At 36.5% G+C, this 18,589-nt stretch overlaps 1 protein-coding gene across 1 annotated transcript in view; it reads left to right on the top strand.

Annotated features, from left to right (window-relative positions):
- LOC134356265 (ataxin-1-like) overlaps positions 1-15,556 on the top strand; it is a 32,741-nt gene extending 17,185 nt beyond the window's left edge. The window contains exons 2-4 of the mRNA XM_063067074.1: positions 2,284-2,357; positions 6,392-8,257; positions 8,815-15,556. Coding sequence (XP_062923144.1) covers positions 6,497-8,257; positions 8,815-9,315 — 2,262 coding nt within the window. The 5' untranslated portion in view covers positions 2,284-2,357; positions 6,392-6,496 and the 3' untranslated portion in view covers positions 9,316-15,556. The remainder of the gene's footprint in view (positions 1-2,283; positions 2,358-6,391; positions 8,258-8,814) is intronic.
- The last annotated feature ends 3,033 nt before the right edge of the window (positions 15,557-18,589 follow it).

Here is an 18,589-nt window from a genome sequence, read left to right as displayed (position 1 = left end):
GCTGTTGCTGCTAAGTTAACAAATTTCACGACACATGCTGGTGATAATAAACCTGATTCTGATTCTTACTCAATGTGAGCAAGACCAGGGAATTTATTAATGGGGAGGAAACCAGAGGTCCATGAGCCAGTCCTCATCAGAGGATCAGCAAATTTAAATTCCTCAGTGTTATCATTTCAGAGGATCTGTTCTGGGCCCAGTACGTAAGTGCAGTTACAAAGAAAGCAGAGCAATACCTTTACTTCCTTAGGAGTTTACAAATACTTGGCATCTCATTTAAAACTTTGACAAACTTCTTTGTGTGGAGGTGTGGAGGAGAGTGTATTGACTGGTTGCATCACAGCCTGGTATGAAAACACCAATGCCCTCGAACAGAACATCCTTAAAAAAAAAAGTAGTGGACATGGTCCAGTCCATCACGGATAAAGCTCTCCAAACCATTGAGCACATCTGCAAGAAATACTGTCCTGCTGTTGCAGGAAAGAAGCATCCATCGTCAGGGACCCCCACCACCCAGGACATGCTCTTTTTTCGCTGCTATCAGGAGGAACGTACAGGAGCCTCAGGACTCACACCACCAGGTTCAGAAACAGTTACTACCCTTCAACCATCAGGCTCTTGAACATTCGTGAAATTTATTTTTCTACTTTTGTCAATCATGCCATCAGCTACCTTGGTTGTTAATTCTCTAGTTCTTTCCGAAATGTATTTGACTTTATACCATTTCTTCATCTTCCAAGATGCTGCTGACAACCTATCACTTTGAGCATTTGCCTTGTAGGACAAATGTCGAGACATTCCATTAGTAGAAATTTCCTGTGCTTTCACCCATCCTGGCAAATGATTCTCTCCGAAGAGTTTGTTTTCTTTCAAAGCAGTGGTGGACTTTCTTTCTACCACTCTTTCAGGCAATGTGTTCCAGAATGTAATTACTGAATTTAAAAATGATTTTCTTTACAAACCCTTGTATTATTTGGCAAATGTTTAAATCTGTGTTCCATGGTCCTTGTATCATCTGCCTCTCTTGCTTTATCCTGCCTAACCTAGTCATATTCCTGCACACCTTAAACTAATCCCCTCCTGACACTCTTTTCTCCAAGAAGAATGACTCCAGTTGTGTTGTTTTTTCAGTCTTATAGCTGAAATCACTAATGCCTGGAACAATTTCGGTGAATCTTATCTTCAGCCTCTCTTGGACTGTTATATTCTTTCCAAAATGCGGCAATCAAAATTGGATTCAAATCCTCTTTATAACATTCCAATGAAGTGTTTAGTGACATATTTCTACATTAAAAAGGTGCTATATAAATGTTTTTGTCCTGCAAATTATATTCCCTTCTACCATTAGAACTGTAGCTGTTATTCCCTCACTTAATGTTAATTTCTGAATATTACATTAGCTTATGAAAGCAATTGTATGCTTGTAAATCAAATTAAATTCTACAAGTAGACTATTATGTTTTGCTGAAATCTTAATGATAAAATATATTCATTTAACGTGGTCTATATTAATTAAATACACTCAGTGGCCACTTTATTACACTTTATTACACCTGCTTGTTAATACAAATATCTAATCAGCCAATTATGTGGCAACAACTCAATTTATAGAAGCATGCAGACATGGTCAAGAGATTCAGTTGTTGTTTAAACCAAATATTAGTATGGAGAAGGAATGTGATCTAAGTGACATTGACCCTAGAATGACATGGTGCCAGACAGGGTGGTTTGAGTATTTCAGCACAACAGTCTCTAATTTATAGAGAATGGTGTGAGAAACAAAAAAAAAATTCAATGACAGCAGTTCTGTTGGCGAAAACCCCTTGTTAATGAAAGAGATCAGAAGAGAATGGCTAGACTGGTTCAAGATGACAGGAAGCTGCCAGTAACTCAGATAGCCATGTGTTACAGCAGTGGTGTACAGAAGAGCTTCTCTGAATGCACAACATGTCATACCTGGAAGTGGATGAGCTACAGCAGCAGAAGACCACAAATATACACTCAGCGTATGTTCATGGTCTGTACCTAATAAAGTGGTCACTGAGTGTATGTTGATTTAGTTTTCCTTTAGGTTTATGGTAGAAGCTGTTTTGTTGGATTCTACTTCAGTGGATAGAATTATTTGCATAATTTAAATGTTATTAAACAATTGAAGGTTAATTATGTGAGGTTGTTCATCCTATTATTTTTTAATATAATCTAAAACTAGGAATTAGATGTGATATAACTATATCCTTTATATCAGACCATGTTTGGGTTTAATTTTTTTTCTCTGTCCTCAAGGTGAAAGATGCCAAAGATGGAAAACACAACGTTTCTGCGCTTTGAGCACTCAATGTTCTCATTCACTTCCACAGGTAAGTTGTAACTCTTTATATGCCGATTGTCTTTGTAGGGCAAACTCAGATTTCTGACTTGCATTGTCCTAAACTTAGATACTCTGAAAGCATTTTTAATAGTAGGTGGGAAAATGTGAGGAAATTAGTCTCTGGCTGACTGTAATGCATGTGTATAAAACTTCAATCCTTTTCTCCTGGGCACCTGAAATAAATGGAATAATCTCACAACCTCTTCGACCCAGAAATGAGCTTTAGACAAGATTTCTATCTTTGTAACATTAGCTAACTCTATTCATGCTATCAAACTGCTTCTAGACTGGACTGTTTAAATAGAGTCCAGGCCAGTGACTGTTAATCACTTCTCCATACGCTTGTGGTCAGCCAGAAATATACTGCCATGTCACCAGTCATGTTCACCGGTCACCCTGAAGCTTGTTGACCTTCATTAGGTTCCAGATAAGGAATATCTCAGTCTTAAAATTTTCATTTTAAATTATAGTTGTTTCATTTTCTTCATTTTCCTCCTTTTGAACATGTGAGCTACATGAAATACTCATTCTAGTTATAAGATCTTCCTCAAATTTAATCATTGCTTCATTTGCATTCCCATCTTCGGTACTAAAACCCCCCCCCACCCCCACAGCACTAAAAACCCCTCCTTCTTTCTCTTCTCCTTTTAAGGTGCAGCATAAAGCATGCAAGTATAGGTCATCTATTGCCATATAGAAAATATTAGCAGAGCAATCGGTTTTAATTTGATAATAGTCCAAGATCAATTTGGAATATTTTTACCATTTGAGAGGCACTGCAAACTGTTTGTCAAAAATATTGGAAAATAGATATAATTTGCAATATATAGTTCTATTCTCATGTTAATATGATTCTTTTTAAATCATAAAATTAAGTTATTTTCATTAATTTTTGATTTTTTTTTTATACATCGATGGCACTGAAATGTGCATCATACTTGCAGTATCAAAGATCTACCCTTCCTCATCTGTAGCAGTTACAGCCAATTGCTGCAGTTGGTTATAGCAAAAATGGTAACTTTCTTACACCCAAAACACTGACTTGCTCCTTTTGTCTGTGCTCATGTTGTTTGGCCTGCTGATGCTTTTTTGCTGGTGGGAGTGGGATCGTTGCCTTGCTGATGCATGTGCGTGGGGGTGGGGGGCTTTGGGGTTCTAACGTTTAACTCATTCATTCTTTGGGGCACTCCTCTGTTTTTGTGGATGTTTGCAAAGAAGAAGAATTTCAGGATTTATATTGTATACATATCTCTGACATGTACCTATTGAAACCTATTGAATTCTTCCAGCATTCTATTTTTGGTCCTAGTTCCAGGTGGGGTTGAGGAAACAGGTAGGCTGCATCAGGACTTAGACAGATTAAGAGAATGGGCAAGAGAATTGCAATTGAAATACAATGATGAAAGATGCAAGGTCATACACTTTGGTAGTAGAAATTAATGTGCAGAGTATTTTCTAAACAGGAGGAAAATCCAAAAATCTGAGATGCAAAGGGATTTGGGAATCCATGTGCAGAACACCTTAAAGGTTAACGTGCAGATTGAGTTGGTAGTGAGGAAGGCAAATACAATGTTAACATTTATTTCCAAGAGGTCTTGAATACAAGAGCAGGGATGTGATGCTGAGGCTTTATAAGGCACTGGTGAGGCCTCACCTTGACTATTGTGAACAGTTTTGGGCTCCTCATCTAAGAAAAGACATGCTGGCATTGGAGAGTGTCCAGAGGTGGTTTACAAGGATGATTCTGGGAATAAAAGGAACATTCTCATTCAAGGAACCTTTGATGGCTCTGGATCTGTACTCACTGGTATTTAGAAGGATGAGGGGGGATCTCATTGAAACTTTTCAAATGTTGAAAGGCCTAAACAAAGTAGATTTGGAACGGATATTTCCCATGGTAGGGGGGCGGGGGTCTAGGACAAGGGGGAACAGCCTCAAGATAGAGGGGCATTCATTTAAAACAGAAATGCAGAGAAATTTCTTTAGTCAGAGGTTGGTGAATTTGTGTAATTTGTTACCACAGACAACTGTGGAGGCCAGGTCATTTGGTGTATTTAAGGCACAACGTGATTTGTTCGTGATTGGACACAGCATCAAAGGTTATGAGGAGATTGCTGGGGAGTGGGGCTGAGGAGGGGAAAAAAAGATCAGCCATGATTGAATGGCAGAGCAGAGTTGATGGGCCAAATGGCCTAATGGTGCTCCTATTTGTTATGGTCTAATGCAAGTGATATGTTACTCTTTATTTGAAGGGATTTAAAGGGTAAAACTCAAGGAAGTGTCCAATTCTATAAAGCTTTTATATAGCCGATGTATTATCAATGTACTTGGGTGGCAGAGTGAAGATGCATCGCGACCAAAGGAGGTGTGAGGCGCTCCTTCCCTCCGCTAGCCTCCGAGTCACCCTTGGGCAAGGAGTGGCACCTGCTTAGCCCACGAGCAGGGCTATGTGAAGCCAAGGGAGCAGGTGGTGGGTGGTCATATGAGCAGCTGGTGCATATCACAAGTCCTGGTTATGCAACCACTGACGCCAGGCAGACAATCTCTGAAGAGTATTGATAATGGCTGGGGTTATCCGTCTTGCAAAGACACCGCCCAGAAGAAGGCAATGGCAAACCACTTCTGTAGGAACAATTTGCTAAGAACAATCATAGTAACCATGATCACCTACATCATACAACGCAGCACATAATGATGGGCACGAGCCAGTGTTTGACTCCATTTCGCCAAATAAAGCTTCTGTTGTTTGCCAATTAAAAGTGACAAGGAACATTGAAACATTGAGGCGAATTCAGAGGGCGAGCACCGACCGCCTTGTGATTGCTGGTGGGATCGCTCTGCTGCCAAAGGGGAAGCCTGTGTGGCCTCTTGCTGTGCCTGAAGTCTCTCTCTTTCGATGATGCTGATGGATGATACTGAGTTTTCTGTGTTCTGGATTTTGGACTATGGACTTTTTTTTAAGTCCTACGGTTTTTATATTCTGTGTTTTTGCTGTTCTTTCATGTTGCTTTTTTTGCAGGCGAGGGCATTTGGGGGTTGATGTTCTTGTTCCTGTTGCATTTTGTTAGTGTTTTTTGTATGTGGGGAGGGGGATTGGGAAGCCAGTATTCTAATGTTCTTCTTGCATTTTGTGTGGGGCGATGATTTTGGGGGTTGATGTTTGTGTTTTTTTGTGTGGGGCAAGGAGTTTGGGGGTTGATGTTCATGTCCTTTTTTTGTGTGGGGCAGTTGCTCTTTCCCTCTGAACTGACTTCCATGGTTTTTCTTTGTTTAGCGGCTATCTGGAGAAGAAGAATCTCAGAGTTGTATATTGCATACATACGTTGATAATAAATGAACCTTTGAACCTTTTCAACCTTCATGATGATTATGGACAGTTTTGGTACACTCACCCAAAATGGATATATTGTCGTGACTACAAAGTTGCTTCACAAGATTGATTCCTGGGGTATTGTGAGCTAGCTTTTAAGAGGCCTAAATAGTCTGGTGTTTTATGAAAGGTTATTTTTAAACAAGATTCTGAGAGGACTTGCAGATGCTGAGAGAATATATCCTTGGCTAGTGAAAATGTAATTGGGCATTGTAGATTAAGGTATTTTGAAATTAAAGTTCAAAAAAAACTTCTTTACTCAAGTATTATCAATCAGTTGAACTATCTATCCTAGAGTAGTGTGATGTCTATTTTCAAGATTATTATCAATAGTCTTTTTGAGAACAAACGGAATTAATGTGATATAGGATTAGGCTGGAAAATGAAATTGATTTGGAAGGTTAGCCATGAGCTTATCAAATGGCGGAGCAGATCTCCATAATTGAAGTTAAAGCATAACGTTAAATCATTTTTGAGAAGCTTGATACTGACTCTGCATATTACTGCTATTACATTTATCAATTTACTGATTATCAATAGAACAAATCTGAAAAAGCATTGTCTTTGTTTGAGAATGTATGCTTTTTTATAGAGGCATTTTTCCCTTTGTTTTATTGTTATTTACATATTCTTTTTCTCTGTTGATTGGTTAGGCTCCCGTCAGCAAGTGGTTTGAGGAGAGCTCCAGAATATCTTTGTTCTCCCACTGACTTCCCTTGGTGATATTTATAGGCAAAAATAATACTCCAGAGTACAATATGAAACCTGCTTATGAGCGAAATCAGGAATGCCTGCCACCAAAGAAACGAGAACTCCTACAGAATAGCACTGGAGGTGAGGAGGTCTTAAAAAATAATACTTTGCCAACCAGTATTACTACTGTGAGTGATGCTGATTGGTCGAAAAGTGCTGCTGAAGAGAATCAAACAACACTGAGATGTGGAGTCAGAGCTGATAATGGTGACAGCTCACCTGGAGTTGCAGTGGATCAGTATAGTATGATGTACAAATTGGCTGTACCTTCTGCAAGCAATTCATTAAGTGCTCAGAATTCATTGGTGAACATGGGGCATCTGTCACCAGGTTACAGCATTGCATCTCCGCTTCTTCAACACCATGGGGTTCCATATATGCCTGTTCATTACACCCAGCTACCCCATGCTTCACTGCAATTTGTAGGAGCTCCATATACAATACCATATGTGTCTCATGGGATTCTGCCAAATCCTCTAATTTCTTCTACCATGGGCATTCCCACTTCTCATTTTTCTCATCTTGTCTCGTATCCTTCCGTGATGGCTGAGGCTGTTACTCCTCCTCCACAGACAACTTCTCCTATAGAAACATACAGTAAAACCACTGGTTCTCCTATACAAAATTTGACTCCACAAGGACCACTGGCTCACCTATCTGCAACAGAACCATCGCAAGGTATGGCTCATGGTAGGGTTCATTTTCAACCCTCGGTGTTAACGCCATCATATGCCTCATTTACTACAGCAGTACCGAATCTAGATATCTCCCATAACAATAGATTTAGCTTTCAAATGGCAAAAGACAAAGAAATTGCTGAAGCTGTATTGGAAGTCTCAACAAGCCGAATTGAAGGAGCTTCAAACCATCAAAATTTTGAGAAACGGCCGCGACAAGAAAGATTTATAGAACTTCAGGCACCCCATAATGTTGGCAGAAAAGAACCGCAGTTATCTTCACCAATTGAGCAAGCTAGAGGCAGTCCCCATTTTCTTTCTCATAGGGAACCAAGGAATGAGGTTACCTCTCCAGCACAAAGGAGTACGCCGGACACAGACCTAGAAGTCCAGCAAGTAGTTGGGAGTTTGAGTGCTCAAGGAACTGAGGGTCCTGTAGTTGTTAGAAACGAAGTCTTAAGTAATGTGAAAGTTTCTCAGAATTCAGTCAAAAATCAAGAGCAATTAAGACACCATTTGCAAGTCATTCCAGGTAAGAACTTTGCAGAGTTTTGTTCTAGTGAAGAATTACCACAATCTCCATATCTGCCTGCTCAACAGCATGTTACCCCAGGACTCAAAAGGCAAATGCTGGATGACCAATGTGGGCATTTGCATAAAACAATGGTATTAGCCAATGGGCAGCCAATATTAATGCCTGTTGATGCCCCTGATCTTGCGAAATCCTTGGTTAATACAGCTGCTGTAACTACAGAACCCGTAATTCAAAGGGCTGTTGATGCACAAACAAGTGTTTGTACAGTGGTTCCACTTCCAGCTTCACAGCCCACTGTACCAGTTCTTCAGTCTGTCCTTGTCCAGCAGTCTCCAGCTGCTCCTATTCCTTCACACTTTATGAAAGGTGCCATCATCCAGTTAGCGAATGGGGAACTGAAACGTGTAGAAGACTTACAAGCGCAGGACTTTGTGCGTAGTGCAGAAATTAGTACTGGGTTAAAAATTGACTCCAGCACACTGATGGATATTGAGGACAGCCAACGGGCTGGCTATGTCACCCTCCATTTCTCTGTAGGAGAACCTAAATCGAAGGTGAGTCTACAGTCTGTTACGAGTAATCACCTGAATAATACACGTATATTGAATAAAAACTGTTACTGAGCCAGGTTATTTACATTAATGGGATTACAAGGCTAGCTTTTATTGTCCATCCCTAATTTTCAAGTTGGTGACCTGGCTCCTTTAAATATTGATATCCTAGTGAAGGCACTTTCACAATGCTATATGACAGAGAGTTTCTGGCAAACATTTGACTTGAAGCAGAATTGCAGCTGGGATAGTTATCTACTTAGAAGGATGAGCAACAAGTAATAAGGATAGTGTGTTTGGGATCAATAACTCACATGGCGGTGGGATATCAAACAGAGTCCAGGTATATAGTTAGCCCCGTATAATGGGTGAAACAGTAATGCTTAGCGTATTTGTTTAAATCACTTATGAAACGCGACTTGACCAATGAAGGGAAGTTTTGTATTTATAAAAGTGAAATGGGTGTGGCTAACCTGGAAAAATAAAGTTCTTTTTATTTCATGAATGGAAATGTGTTACTGTGGGAGTGAGACATTATGATTTTCTTTCCTGTGTTGTAGGTGAGTGTAGAGGTCCCTCGAGAGCACCCATTCTTTGTATTTGGCCAGGGTTGGTCCTCTTGTAGCCCAGAACGCAGTGCACACCTCTTTGGACTTTCATGTCAAAGGCTTACAGTGGGTAATACCTGCATATCACTCAGCGCACAAACTTCTAGCAGCAGTTCTACCCAGCCAACATCTTCAATCAATACCATTTCAGCTCTTGAGTCAAGGACCATGGCAACACCAGAGGTTGTCTTAGCTCCTCCAGAGATTTCAGTCCACATAAGTAGAAGCTCTGAGATTAGAAATTATTCTAAAGACTCTGTCATGCAGCATTTGCACACGGATTCTGAAAGCACCGGTGTTCCCAGCCACCCAGATTACCAGTGTCGCTGGTCTCCTCCGGTTTTCCAAAGAGAGAGTATTCAGTCAGAGGACGCAAAAATGTCCACCCGACCATCCTTCATATCACAGGAAGTCAAACTTTCAATAGAAGGACGATCAAATGCTGGAAAGTAACTTGAGAAATGTAAATTAAGGCAGTTTCACACCACCTAAGACAGTGTTTGACCAGTTATATTAATGTATTGAAACGTACTTATGAAATTTTATGCAAATAATTTGCAAAATAGAAGAGCTTGGATTCACCTTTGAAGCATTAGTAGCAAGGGAGTGTGTGACAAGATGAATTTTTGAAGTGCAGTAGAGCTAATCTGATGCTGCACACCTTTTACAACATAAAGATACCTAGTAAATTCTAAATGATGTTTCATGCCTTGCATGTTTTTTCTGCATTTGGTGATCCTCTATGAAAGGATGAGAAATTAAACTCTTGAAGTACTTGCAGCAAAAATTAATTTTCATTTCCCCATTTGAAAAACTTTTAGTTTTACTTCATTAACAACAAAGCAAGTTTTATATTACATTAAATATATTAATGATCTGATAAAAGATAATCACTTAAAGAAAATTATTGAATGTTATTTTCAAGATGATTACTTATTTATGTAGACGTATTTGGGAAAATAGTAATAATCACAGAAACCAGGGAATAATAAAAAGTTAAGCTGGTTAGCAAAATTCAGGTGGAAAGAGATGAATGCCGTACTTACAGGGTACATGAAGTCTGACCTTGGATTAATTGGTCATCTTAGTTTTCAGAGGTTTGCTTCAATACATTTTGCTTATCCAGATACAGTGCATGTTATTGAATATGAATGCTTGGTTTAAGATCCCTAAAGGGCCCATCACTATTCTTTGTAGTGAGGTGTGCCCTGGTTCTTTAACTGAGTAAACTCAAGATTTGTTGTGCCTGGTTCAGTTCTCATTAAAGTCAAATTTTAATTTTCACAAAATAGGTAGTTGACCTGTGTAACTGTGTAACCTGTTTTTAACACTCATGGTCAAATAATGCATTGATTTTCTTATTCTTAAATTTAAGCTATCTAAAGTAATTTAAATGGTAATGATACCTAAAAACACAATCAAAGAGATAGTAGATGTTAAGAGTATTGTTTTGCATCTTTTTAAGAGAATCAGACTATTGAGTACCAGTGTTTTAAGGTGCTTGTGAGTTTTTGTACTAAATTAGTCTGAATTACAGCCTAAGTTTATATGTGAGTGACCAGAGTACCAAAAGCTGAATAATTCTGCTGTGTGTGTTACTGATATTTAGGGTTCCTCTCTAATAAGTTTGGCTGTAGAGACTTCATCTTATGATGTCCTAAAATAACCAATGTTTCAAATCTGTACACAAGTTGAACTTGCATTTATAATTGGAATTTGACTTCCATTTAAACAGAAATTTTGAACATTAGTGAAAAAGTAAGCAAAAGTGAGATACAATAGGATACACAAAGGTGAAAGCCCATTGTTCCATAGGTGGCAGATTTTAGTGAAATATGCAAAATATATAGCTAATGTGATCCTTCCCACTAATCAACTCCTGTGGTTAATGACTGATTAAGTTGTGCTGTACTGTACACGTGATCTACTGCTTCCCTTGTTGCATGATGCCCAAGTTCTATGCATGCATTTGTTTTAGAAAGGTATTTAATTTTGGATTTTTTTGTGTTGTGTTTCATGACTTATTTAAGAAAAAAAAATGGTATTTAGAAAAGTTTTGCTGAATCAATTGGCTGAAATTCAGTTATAGTGAGGATAAACTTCAATGTTGTATTGTTTTTGCCTCTGCTGTTTCTAGGTTGCTGCCATTGGAAAAGAAACAAAATAGGAAGTTTCAATTAGGTGAAGTGTAATTTTAATTTTGAAATGGTGGATAAAGAGGTATTGAGGAAAAAGAAGAAATGTGACTGAGGGATTTGGAGAATAGTTGGTGCACTACTATGAAAATTAGTTTGTCCTGTTGCTGATTGAGGATCCCAGAAAATAAAACTAAATAACCGTTTATGAAGGTGATATGAAAGAATATTAGAAGTAGAATTAGTGCTGAAATGACTTATTTACTGTAGTTTTCCTATATTTTATTTTAAACATTTTGTCACCTAGCACTTTTTATGTAATTAACAGTGCTGATGCCTTGAGCATCATTCTATACCAGCTTATTAACTGAACTGCCCAATGTAATTTCTGATGTTGCTGTGCATACTGATGATCTTTTCACATGACATTAGTTTGTGTTTATGCACTTTGAGTTTAAATTTAAAATGTAATCTTCCATGACCTTAAACTAACATCAGTTTAGCTGAAACTTTCTCAAAAAAACTAGGTTTTCATAGTTCAGTATGCATTTAATAACAAATTTAAAATATATTGAGAAACCTATGCACAATATTTTTCTTGTCCATCTAATTAATTGTGGTTATTGTACTTGAGAAGCTATTGTGTTTGATCAGTGGTGTCAGAAACAGAGTGCATTCAATAACTGGGGATTGGACTTATGCATGTAGCTGTGAAAAATCATTAATATTTGCACAACATATTGGACAAACAAGAGTTGGCTTTTGCATTTTAAATTAACTGCCACGTCTCCAGTAACCTTGACGGTGCCCAGCCTTATTTCACCTCCCAAATTCCCAATTTAAAATGCAACATAATCTGAACCATGAGTGTTTTAGCACACATTTATTCAAGTGTATTTAGATATGTGAGTGGCTGCAGTATTTTTTTGCAGCAGAGGAATTTTTCAATCCGAAATGTGGTAAATTTAGCAGCACACCAGTAATTGAGTCTAATTATGCTCATGGGGGAATGAAAGCTCTTTGTCAACTGTAATAGACTTGGAGTCACTTTTGTGAACATTTTAATTTTAGTGTTGTCACTGGAAGTAAATGACTGCCTAGATTATGCAGTATTTATATCTCAAACTGCATTTCTAATTTATATAGGAATTGCATGTGCTCAAAACTGACATGGGAGGATGTAAAAGGGAAATATAAAAGTTTAAGAATTATACCAAAGTGAAAGATTTAAGCAGTTTGATATCGTCTAGTAAATTTCAAAATTGTACTTGTTAAAAACAACCACTGGGTGTGAAAGTAAAACAAAACTGCTGTAACCAAATCTCACATAAAAATCCCCTTATGTCTCCATTAGAAGCTACATCTTTTCTATTGTTCGGCTCCAACAAAAACAATTTAATATTTTAGAATCTATCGGCCCTTACTGATATGCAGTATTAATTCTGACTGCTTTTATTATTTAAAAATATTTTTGTCAGACATTTTACAGAATAAACTTCTATTTCAACTTTGCATTATTTTCATTTGATTTAACAGTTTTTCAGAATTGTTTTCTTGATTGGTGACTTGATTTCTACTAGTCATTTGGGCCTGAACTAATAAGTGAATTCTAAACAGGACATAAGGGTATTTTAATTTGTTTTGCAACTTGTTGCTTGGAATGATGCATTTTCATTTTGCAGATTATTTACATTGAGATGTACAGAAAGTTCTTTTATGGTAGAACATTTTATGAAATTATCAAAAATGCAAATTGAAACAATTGGTAAGTTTTACCTCCTTAATTATGCTCTGTTGGTTGTATATTAATGTTTGACAAATGTTAGTTTTATATGTTTGTGCTATAGGAAATTTTTAATGCATGGAAGTTTCAGCCTATTTGATAAAGGAGATAATTCTATTTAACCTCTTATGTAGGGAATTGTGTTACAATCTTCTGTTGGTGTGTTTGTCAGGATGGTCAGCACTTACGTTTGAAGTCGACAGTATCCCTTTTGATAAGATAACCTTGCTGAATTTGAAAATCACCCATACAAAACTTTGTAGTGTTTAATAATATTTGCAGTAAATTTGTATACCTTAAAATATTCAAAAATGTGTACAATAGTTACAACATAAAATTTTATTCCAAGTATTAAGTGCAACTTAAAAACATTATTTACATTTATCACCTAATGGATCATACAGAAAATTCTTAACATTTATTCCCTATGGTGAGACTGGTCATCTGTTTGCCAGTATAAAGAGAACACTAAACAATTTTTGGTTTAAGATTCCTCAGAAGGGATGCTGACAGGATTTATTTGTTTTTTTTAACTAATCTGTGCAGGTCAACAGAAGGAAAATTATGTAAATCAAAGTAAATTAGCTTAAAATATATTGAGCATCTTGTAACATTGTTAGTCAATATATACACAAGTGCAGTGGAGTTATGTTATTGCAAATCATTTATGTCTCTCTGGAATATGACTGGCTGAGACAACCTATACACGCAGACAATGTAATATATCTTGAGGTGAGGAGGAAGGAAGGAATATTTTTTTAATTCAAAAGTTAGGTTTTGCAGTTGACCAATAGCCTTAGTATTCATTCCTTAAATGATGAGATTTGTGTTTATTATTCACTGCTAGCTTTACAAAAACTGAATTTCATTTGCATTTTCCAAAATTTGCACATTTTCTATGTCTACAGCAGTTAAGTGCAACATTTAAACACTGTAGGGATTGAAATTATATTCAAACTATTAAACCCCAATGAAGTAAAAGAATTGAAATAAAAGTTGAAAAATCTGGAGATATTTACAAAGTCATACAGCTTTTGTGGAAAGAGAAACAATTTTGAAAGGAAAATATTGAAGATGGTGAAAATCTTAAATAAAACAGGAAATGCAAGGAGGCCAGGCACCCAATGAAAAGTCATCAGCCTGCAATGCTTCACCATTCACTGATGTAGTCTGACTTGCTAAAATTTTCCAGCATTTTTGGTTTCCCTTAATATTTCAGGCTGGTGATCTTTGGTCGGAATATTAATATTCCGCAGATGCTGCCTGACTTACTGAATCATTTCAATACTTTTTGTTATTTGAGCTATACATCGTCTGCTATAGTTTTCATTGTCATTGTTACGTCCCATATATAATGCATTGCAAGAATGCATTCAAACAATTTCAGGATGTTTTATTACTGTTGAGATAAAATGTAAAAACATCAGTATATATGTGTATATGACAAAAATGAGCAAAGGTTTTATTTTAAATGAAACTTTATAACAGCCGTAGTTTAAAAATAAAACTTTTGCTCATTTTTGTCATATGCATATATATACTGATGATGTCCTTGGTAATATCACAAATGTACAAATGATAATGCATTTCAGTTCAAATTTTGCAATATAGAATTTGCTTCAGCTTTATCAATGTTCATGGATGTTGTATACATTTGGTGAATTAAGTGCTCTTTTCTAGTAGGATTTGATCAATACCTATAACAATGTTATGACATTTCAAGTGACCTTGCACACAGTAATATGTATACTAAGGAGACATTCCTTGCATTATTTGTGTTTTTGTGTGTTATGAGAGATGTTATAATTTAACTTACAATGCACAATGAGGAGATGCACAAATGTTGAAATCTAGTGTAAATTTTAATTGTTTCGCACAGATATTTGATAAACATTTAAGTTGCTTATGTTATTGTAGAAGTTTTGGAAGTTTTAACCCAATTCCAATGCCTAAACAATAATTTTTTCCCTCTTAGCTTATCCAAAACCAATTAAATAATTTATCCTGCATTCTGTTTAGAAAGCAAAATTTGGTTTGTGATTTTCTAATATCATTTTGCAGCATTTTAATCTGTAGAAATGGTCAGATTGAAAGTTCTGCAAAAGCTAATATAGCTTCAATGTCAGGCCTAGAATATTACTCTAGCCCCATAGGTATTGGTCATATCTCAATGTTAGAATCACTGCATTCCTAACAGCATCCTTGAAAGCATTAATCTATATTTTGTTGTGTTTTGTAACCATTTTTCTAGAAAAAAGACTAAAACTTTTAGATTGTATATTTGTATTTTTGTGACCTTTTATGCTGTTTACTGTTAATTTTGTGTACTGCAAGAGAAAATGTATTTTTATGTCAAGTCTAACCTCTGTATTGCATTAATTTCTTGGTATGTAAACACTGCATAATATAAACTCTACATTTTACTTCTGTCTCAGGATGATTATTGAGTGGTTCAATAACTTCACACAATCATTACTTATGACATTAATTTCCTGTAGATTGATTTAAATAAAATTTTGTCCAGCCATAATTATTGTCTGAATTATGGGTGTCAAATGAATCATTTTTCTTCATATCTGTGCATCTATTTTCCTTTCCATTATTATCTTCTATCTTCATGATTATGCTCAAACCCTTTATGGCAATTGTTCATACAGTGGATTCTGGTTAATTGGGACCCGGTGGGATCAGTATATTTTGGCCCAATAAAGCGGCTGTCCTAATTAGCCGAAATTTCATGGAAATAGTTAAAATCAGTAAGCTACCTATGCTACTACAGTACTATAAAACTCTGTATTAGTTCCAAGTGGTTATCAATGGAGGAATTCATCCAGTGTCTGCTGCCATGTTCTTTTGATTGACTGTAAACGAACAAAACGAGTGCAGATACCCAATGCAGATAATGGACTTCCTTCAGGAAATGCTTTCGACAATTGTGCCCTCCAAATCTTCATTTTCATTGTAACATTCAAGATGATTGTCAATACCTTTCAAAGTCTTCATAGTTCCTAACTTGTTAAAGAAGTGAAATCATTTCATTTTTACTCACAGACATATCTGGCGTCTCCAAACCTGAATGCTTGACACCGCAGTGAGCAAAACAGTTCAGAGTTGTTGTACTGCTTATTTCTTGCCAACTATCAGTGGCAAAAATCATTTCTTTTTGAACACAAATACATGCAACTGATGCTATTTGGACATTGTTTGACAACAGTCTCCTGTCCCAATCAAGCGGCATAGTGTCCCAAATAAATGTAGGCAATCCAAGCTATTTTCTTGTTTAGTTTTCGTTCTTTAAGAGTTTTCCCAAATAAGCAGCTGTCAGGGTTAACAGATGGCCCAATTAACCAGAATCCACTGTGTTTTTAGACAATGCCTGCAATAGTTTATCCGCAAATGCACCATGGACCCCAATATAAATATCATAAAAGTGACATGAAAAATATTCACCAATCTATTTAGAAATAACTCTAGGCACAGCTGGTAAAATCGAGCTGTGCCTAGAGTTGATACCCCAATAAAGTTTAAAAAAAATTAGGGGTCACAGATGCCTGGTGAGAGATGAATGCATAGAAGGCATGCAAAGAGAGGACATGATGCTCTTTGAGGCAAATCTCTCGATTATTCACATGAAAAGGTAAGCAGAAGGGAAATGTGACGTAATGAAAAATACCATTAATCTTACACTGTTCCGATGCCATACAAATTCTAACACATTAAAGCTATGCAAAAACGGCCAAACATGGAAATCTATTCCTGATGGGTATGCTTCCAGTAGATTTTTACAGAAAGAAACATTAACTTTTGTTTTAAATGGTTACATTGATTAGATTTATATTGATTTTGCAATTTCAAAACTTTTTTTCTTCAAATTAGCTGTACGGCACAGAAACAGTAACAGCCCCTTCGTCCTAACTTGTTCACATCGACCACAGTTGCCTACCTGAGTTAGTTCTGTTTGTCTACATTTGATCTATAACCTCTATCTGTCTATCTTTCTCAAATTCCTAGGGTCTCAAACATTGTAACTACATCCACCTCTGCAACTTCCTTGGCTGTTCATTCCACATGGGGTGCCCTGGTAGCATAGCTGTTAGCATGATGTGATTACAACTCGGGGTGTCGGGGTTCAAATCCGGCTTCCTCTGTAGGCAAGTTTATACATTCCTTCCTGTGTGCATGTTGGTCTTCTGCTTCCTCCTACAGTCCGAAGACCTACGAGTTAGTAGGTTAATTGGTCATTGTAAATTATCCCATGATTAGGCTAGGGTTAAATCGGTTGGTTGCTTGGCACCACGACTTAAGCTGGAAGGGCCTATTTTGCGCTGTATCTCTAAATAAATAAGATACCCACCAGCCATTATATGGAAAAAGTTGGTCCTCGTGCCCCTTTTAAATCTTTTCCCTCCTGCCTTAAATCTATGCCATCTATTCTTAGACATTCCCACCTTGGGAGAAAGGCTGACTATTCATCTTATCTATGCACCTCATGATTTTTATACAATTCTGTTGGGTGACTTCAGCCTCCTGTGGTCCAGGGATAAAAGCCTAAGCATATCCCTTCTCTCCTTATAACTCAAGTTCTTCAGTCCCAGTAACATCTTGTGAATCTTTTCTGCACTCTTTCCAGATTAATGACATCCTTTAGCCCAAAAGTCAATTGTTCACAGGTTGTAACAATTGAGAAGGTTTCTTTCATCCTTTTGTTTTCACACTCTTGCTGACAGGAATTGTATTTGCAGTGTTAATTGTTAATGCATCAAGGTCAACTTCAATCTCACCATTCTTGGATGGGCAAGGATCTCAAGCAGATTACTAGTACTAAATCAAATCAAGGGTACACCTGAGAAGCTATAGTAATATTCAACAGTTACTATTCAGGAATCAACTATGTTCATTATCTGTCATAAAGAATGTCAATGTAATTAATAAAGAATAAGTGTAAAGAAACTATTTCTCCCAATTCCACTTCCTAGACAAATGATCTTTAGAAACTATATGCACAAAAATTAACAAGTGATAATATTCAGTATGCACTTTTTGGTGCAAAAATATATTGGTTCTAGAAAATTACTTTCATAAAGAATAGGCCAAAAATGTTTATTAGCCTATTTGTGTACTTTCCAGAATAAAAAACAATTTTTAAATATGTTCTGGACTATTACCATTCATCAGCAAACGGAAACAGTCTAAAGACAGCAGTGTTGTTGTTTATTGTTAGTTTGAGTTCACTGCATCAATGCTGATACCAGGCTGGTAAAGTAAGTACAGAATAAAATCTGAAATGAAGTGTGAAGAGGTAAAAATTTCTGTTACTGCCTTTTGCACTTTCAGGACAACTCAAGTATAATGTGATTGAAATCCCAAGTATTTCTAGTAGCCTTTAACTTGTATATTGATTTCTTTAGTGGGCTGTGTAGTTACCAAGACAAGAATAAATTTGGATTGAATTAATTTTCCTACTCCAAAATGATCCATGAAAATATGAAGCATGTGGATATAATATAAACACAATACCAGCAATTTTATATTAATATAAGCAAAACATTTGAGGGGAAGTTCATTTGTTTTAAAATATAGTATTACAAATGTTACTCCATGATTAAATTGATTTCAGTACTTAAACACTGTTTTGAAATGGAGAATGTAGTTTATTTTTAAAATAAAATCACATCAACTTTTAATGATGATCTTAACCTGTTAATACCATGACAAAGTATCAACTATCAGAACAATTCAGGTCATGACCAAGAAGCAACTTTCATGCACAGGATTAAGAAACATAGGCTATAAAAAATAACTTGCAAGT

Source organism: Mobula hypostoma, chromosome 14 (genome assembly GCF_963921235.1).
Source record: "Mobula hypostoma chromosome 14, sMobHyp1.1, whole genome shotgun sequence".
Taxonomy (NCBI): domain Eukaryota; kingdom Metazoa; phylum Chordata; class Chondrichthyes; order Myliobatiformes; family Myliobatidae; genus Mobula; species Mobula hypostoma.
Note: the sequence above shows the minus strand (reverse complement) of the source record. Positions and strands in the feature narration are given on the sequence as shown.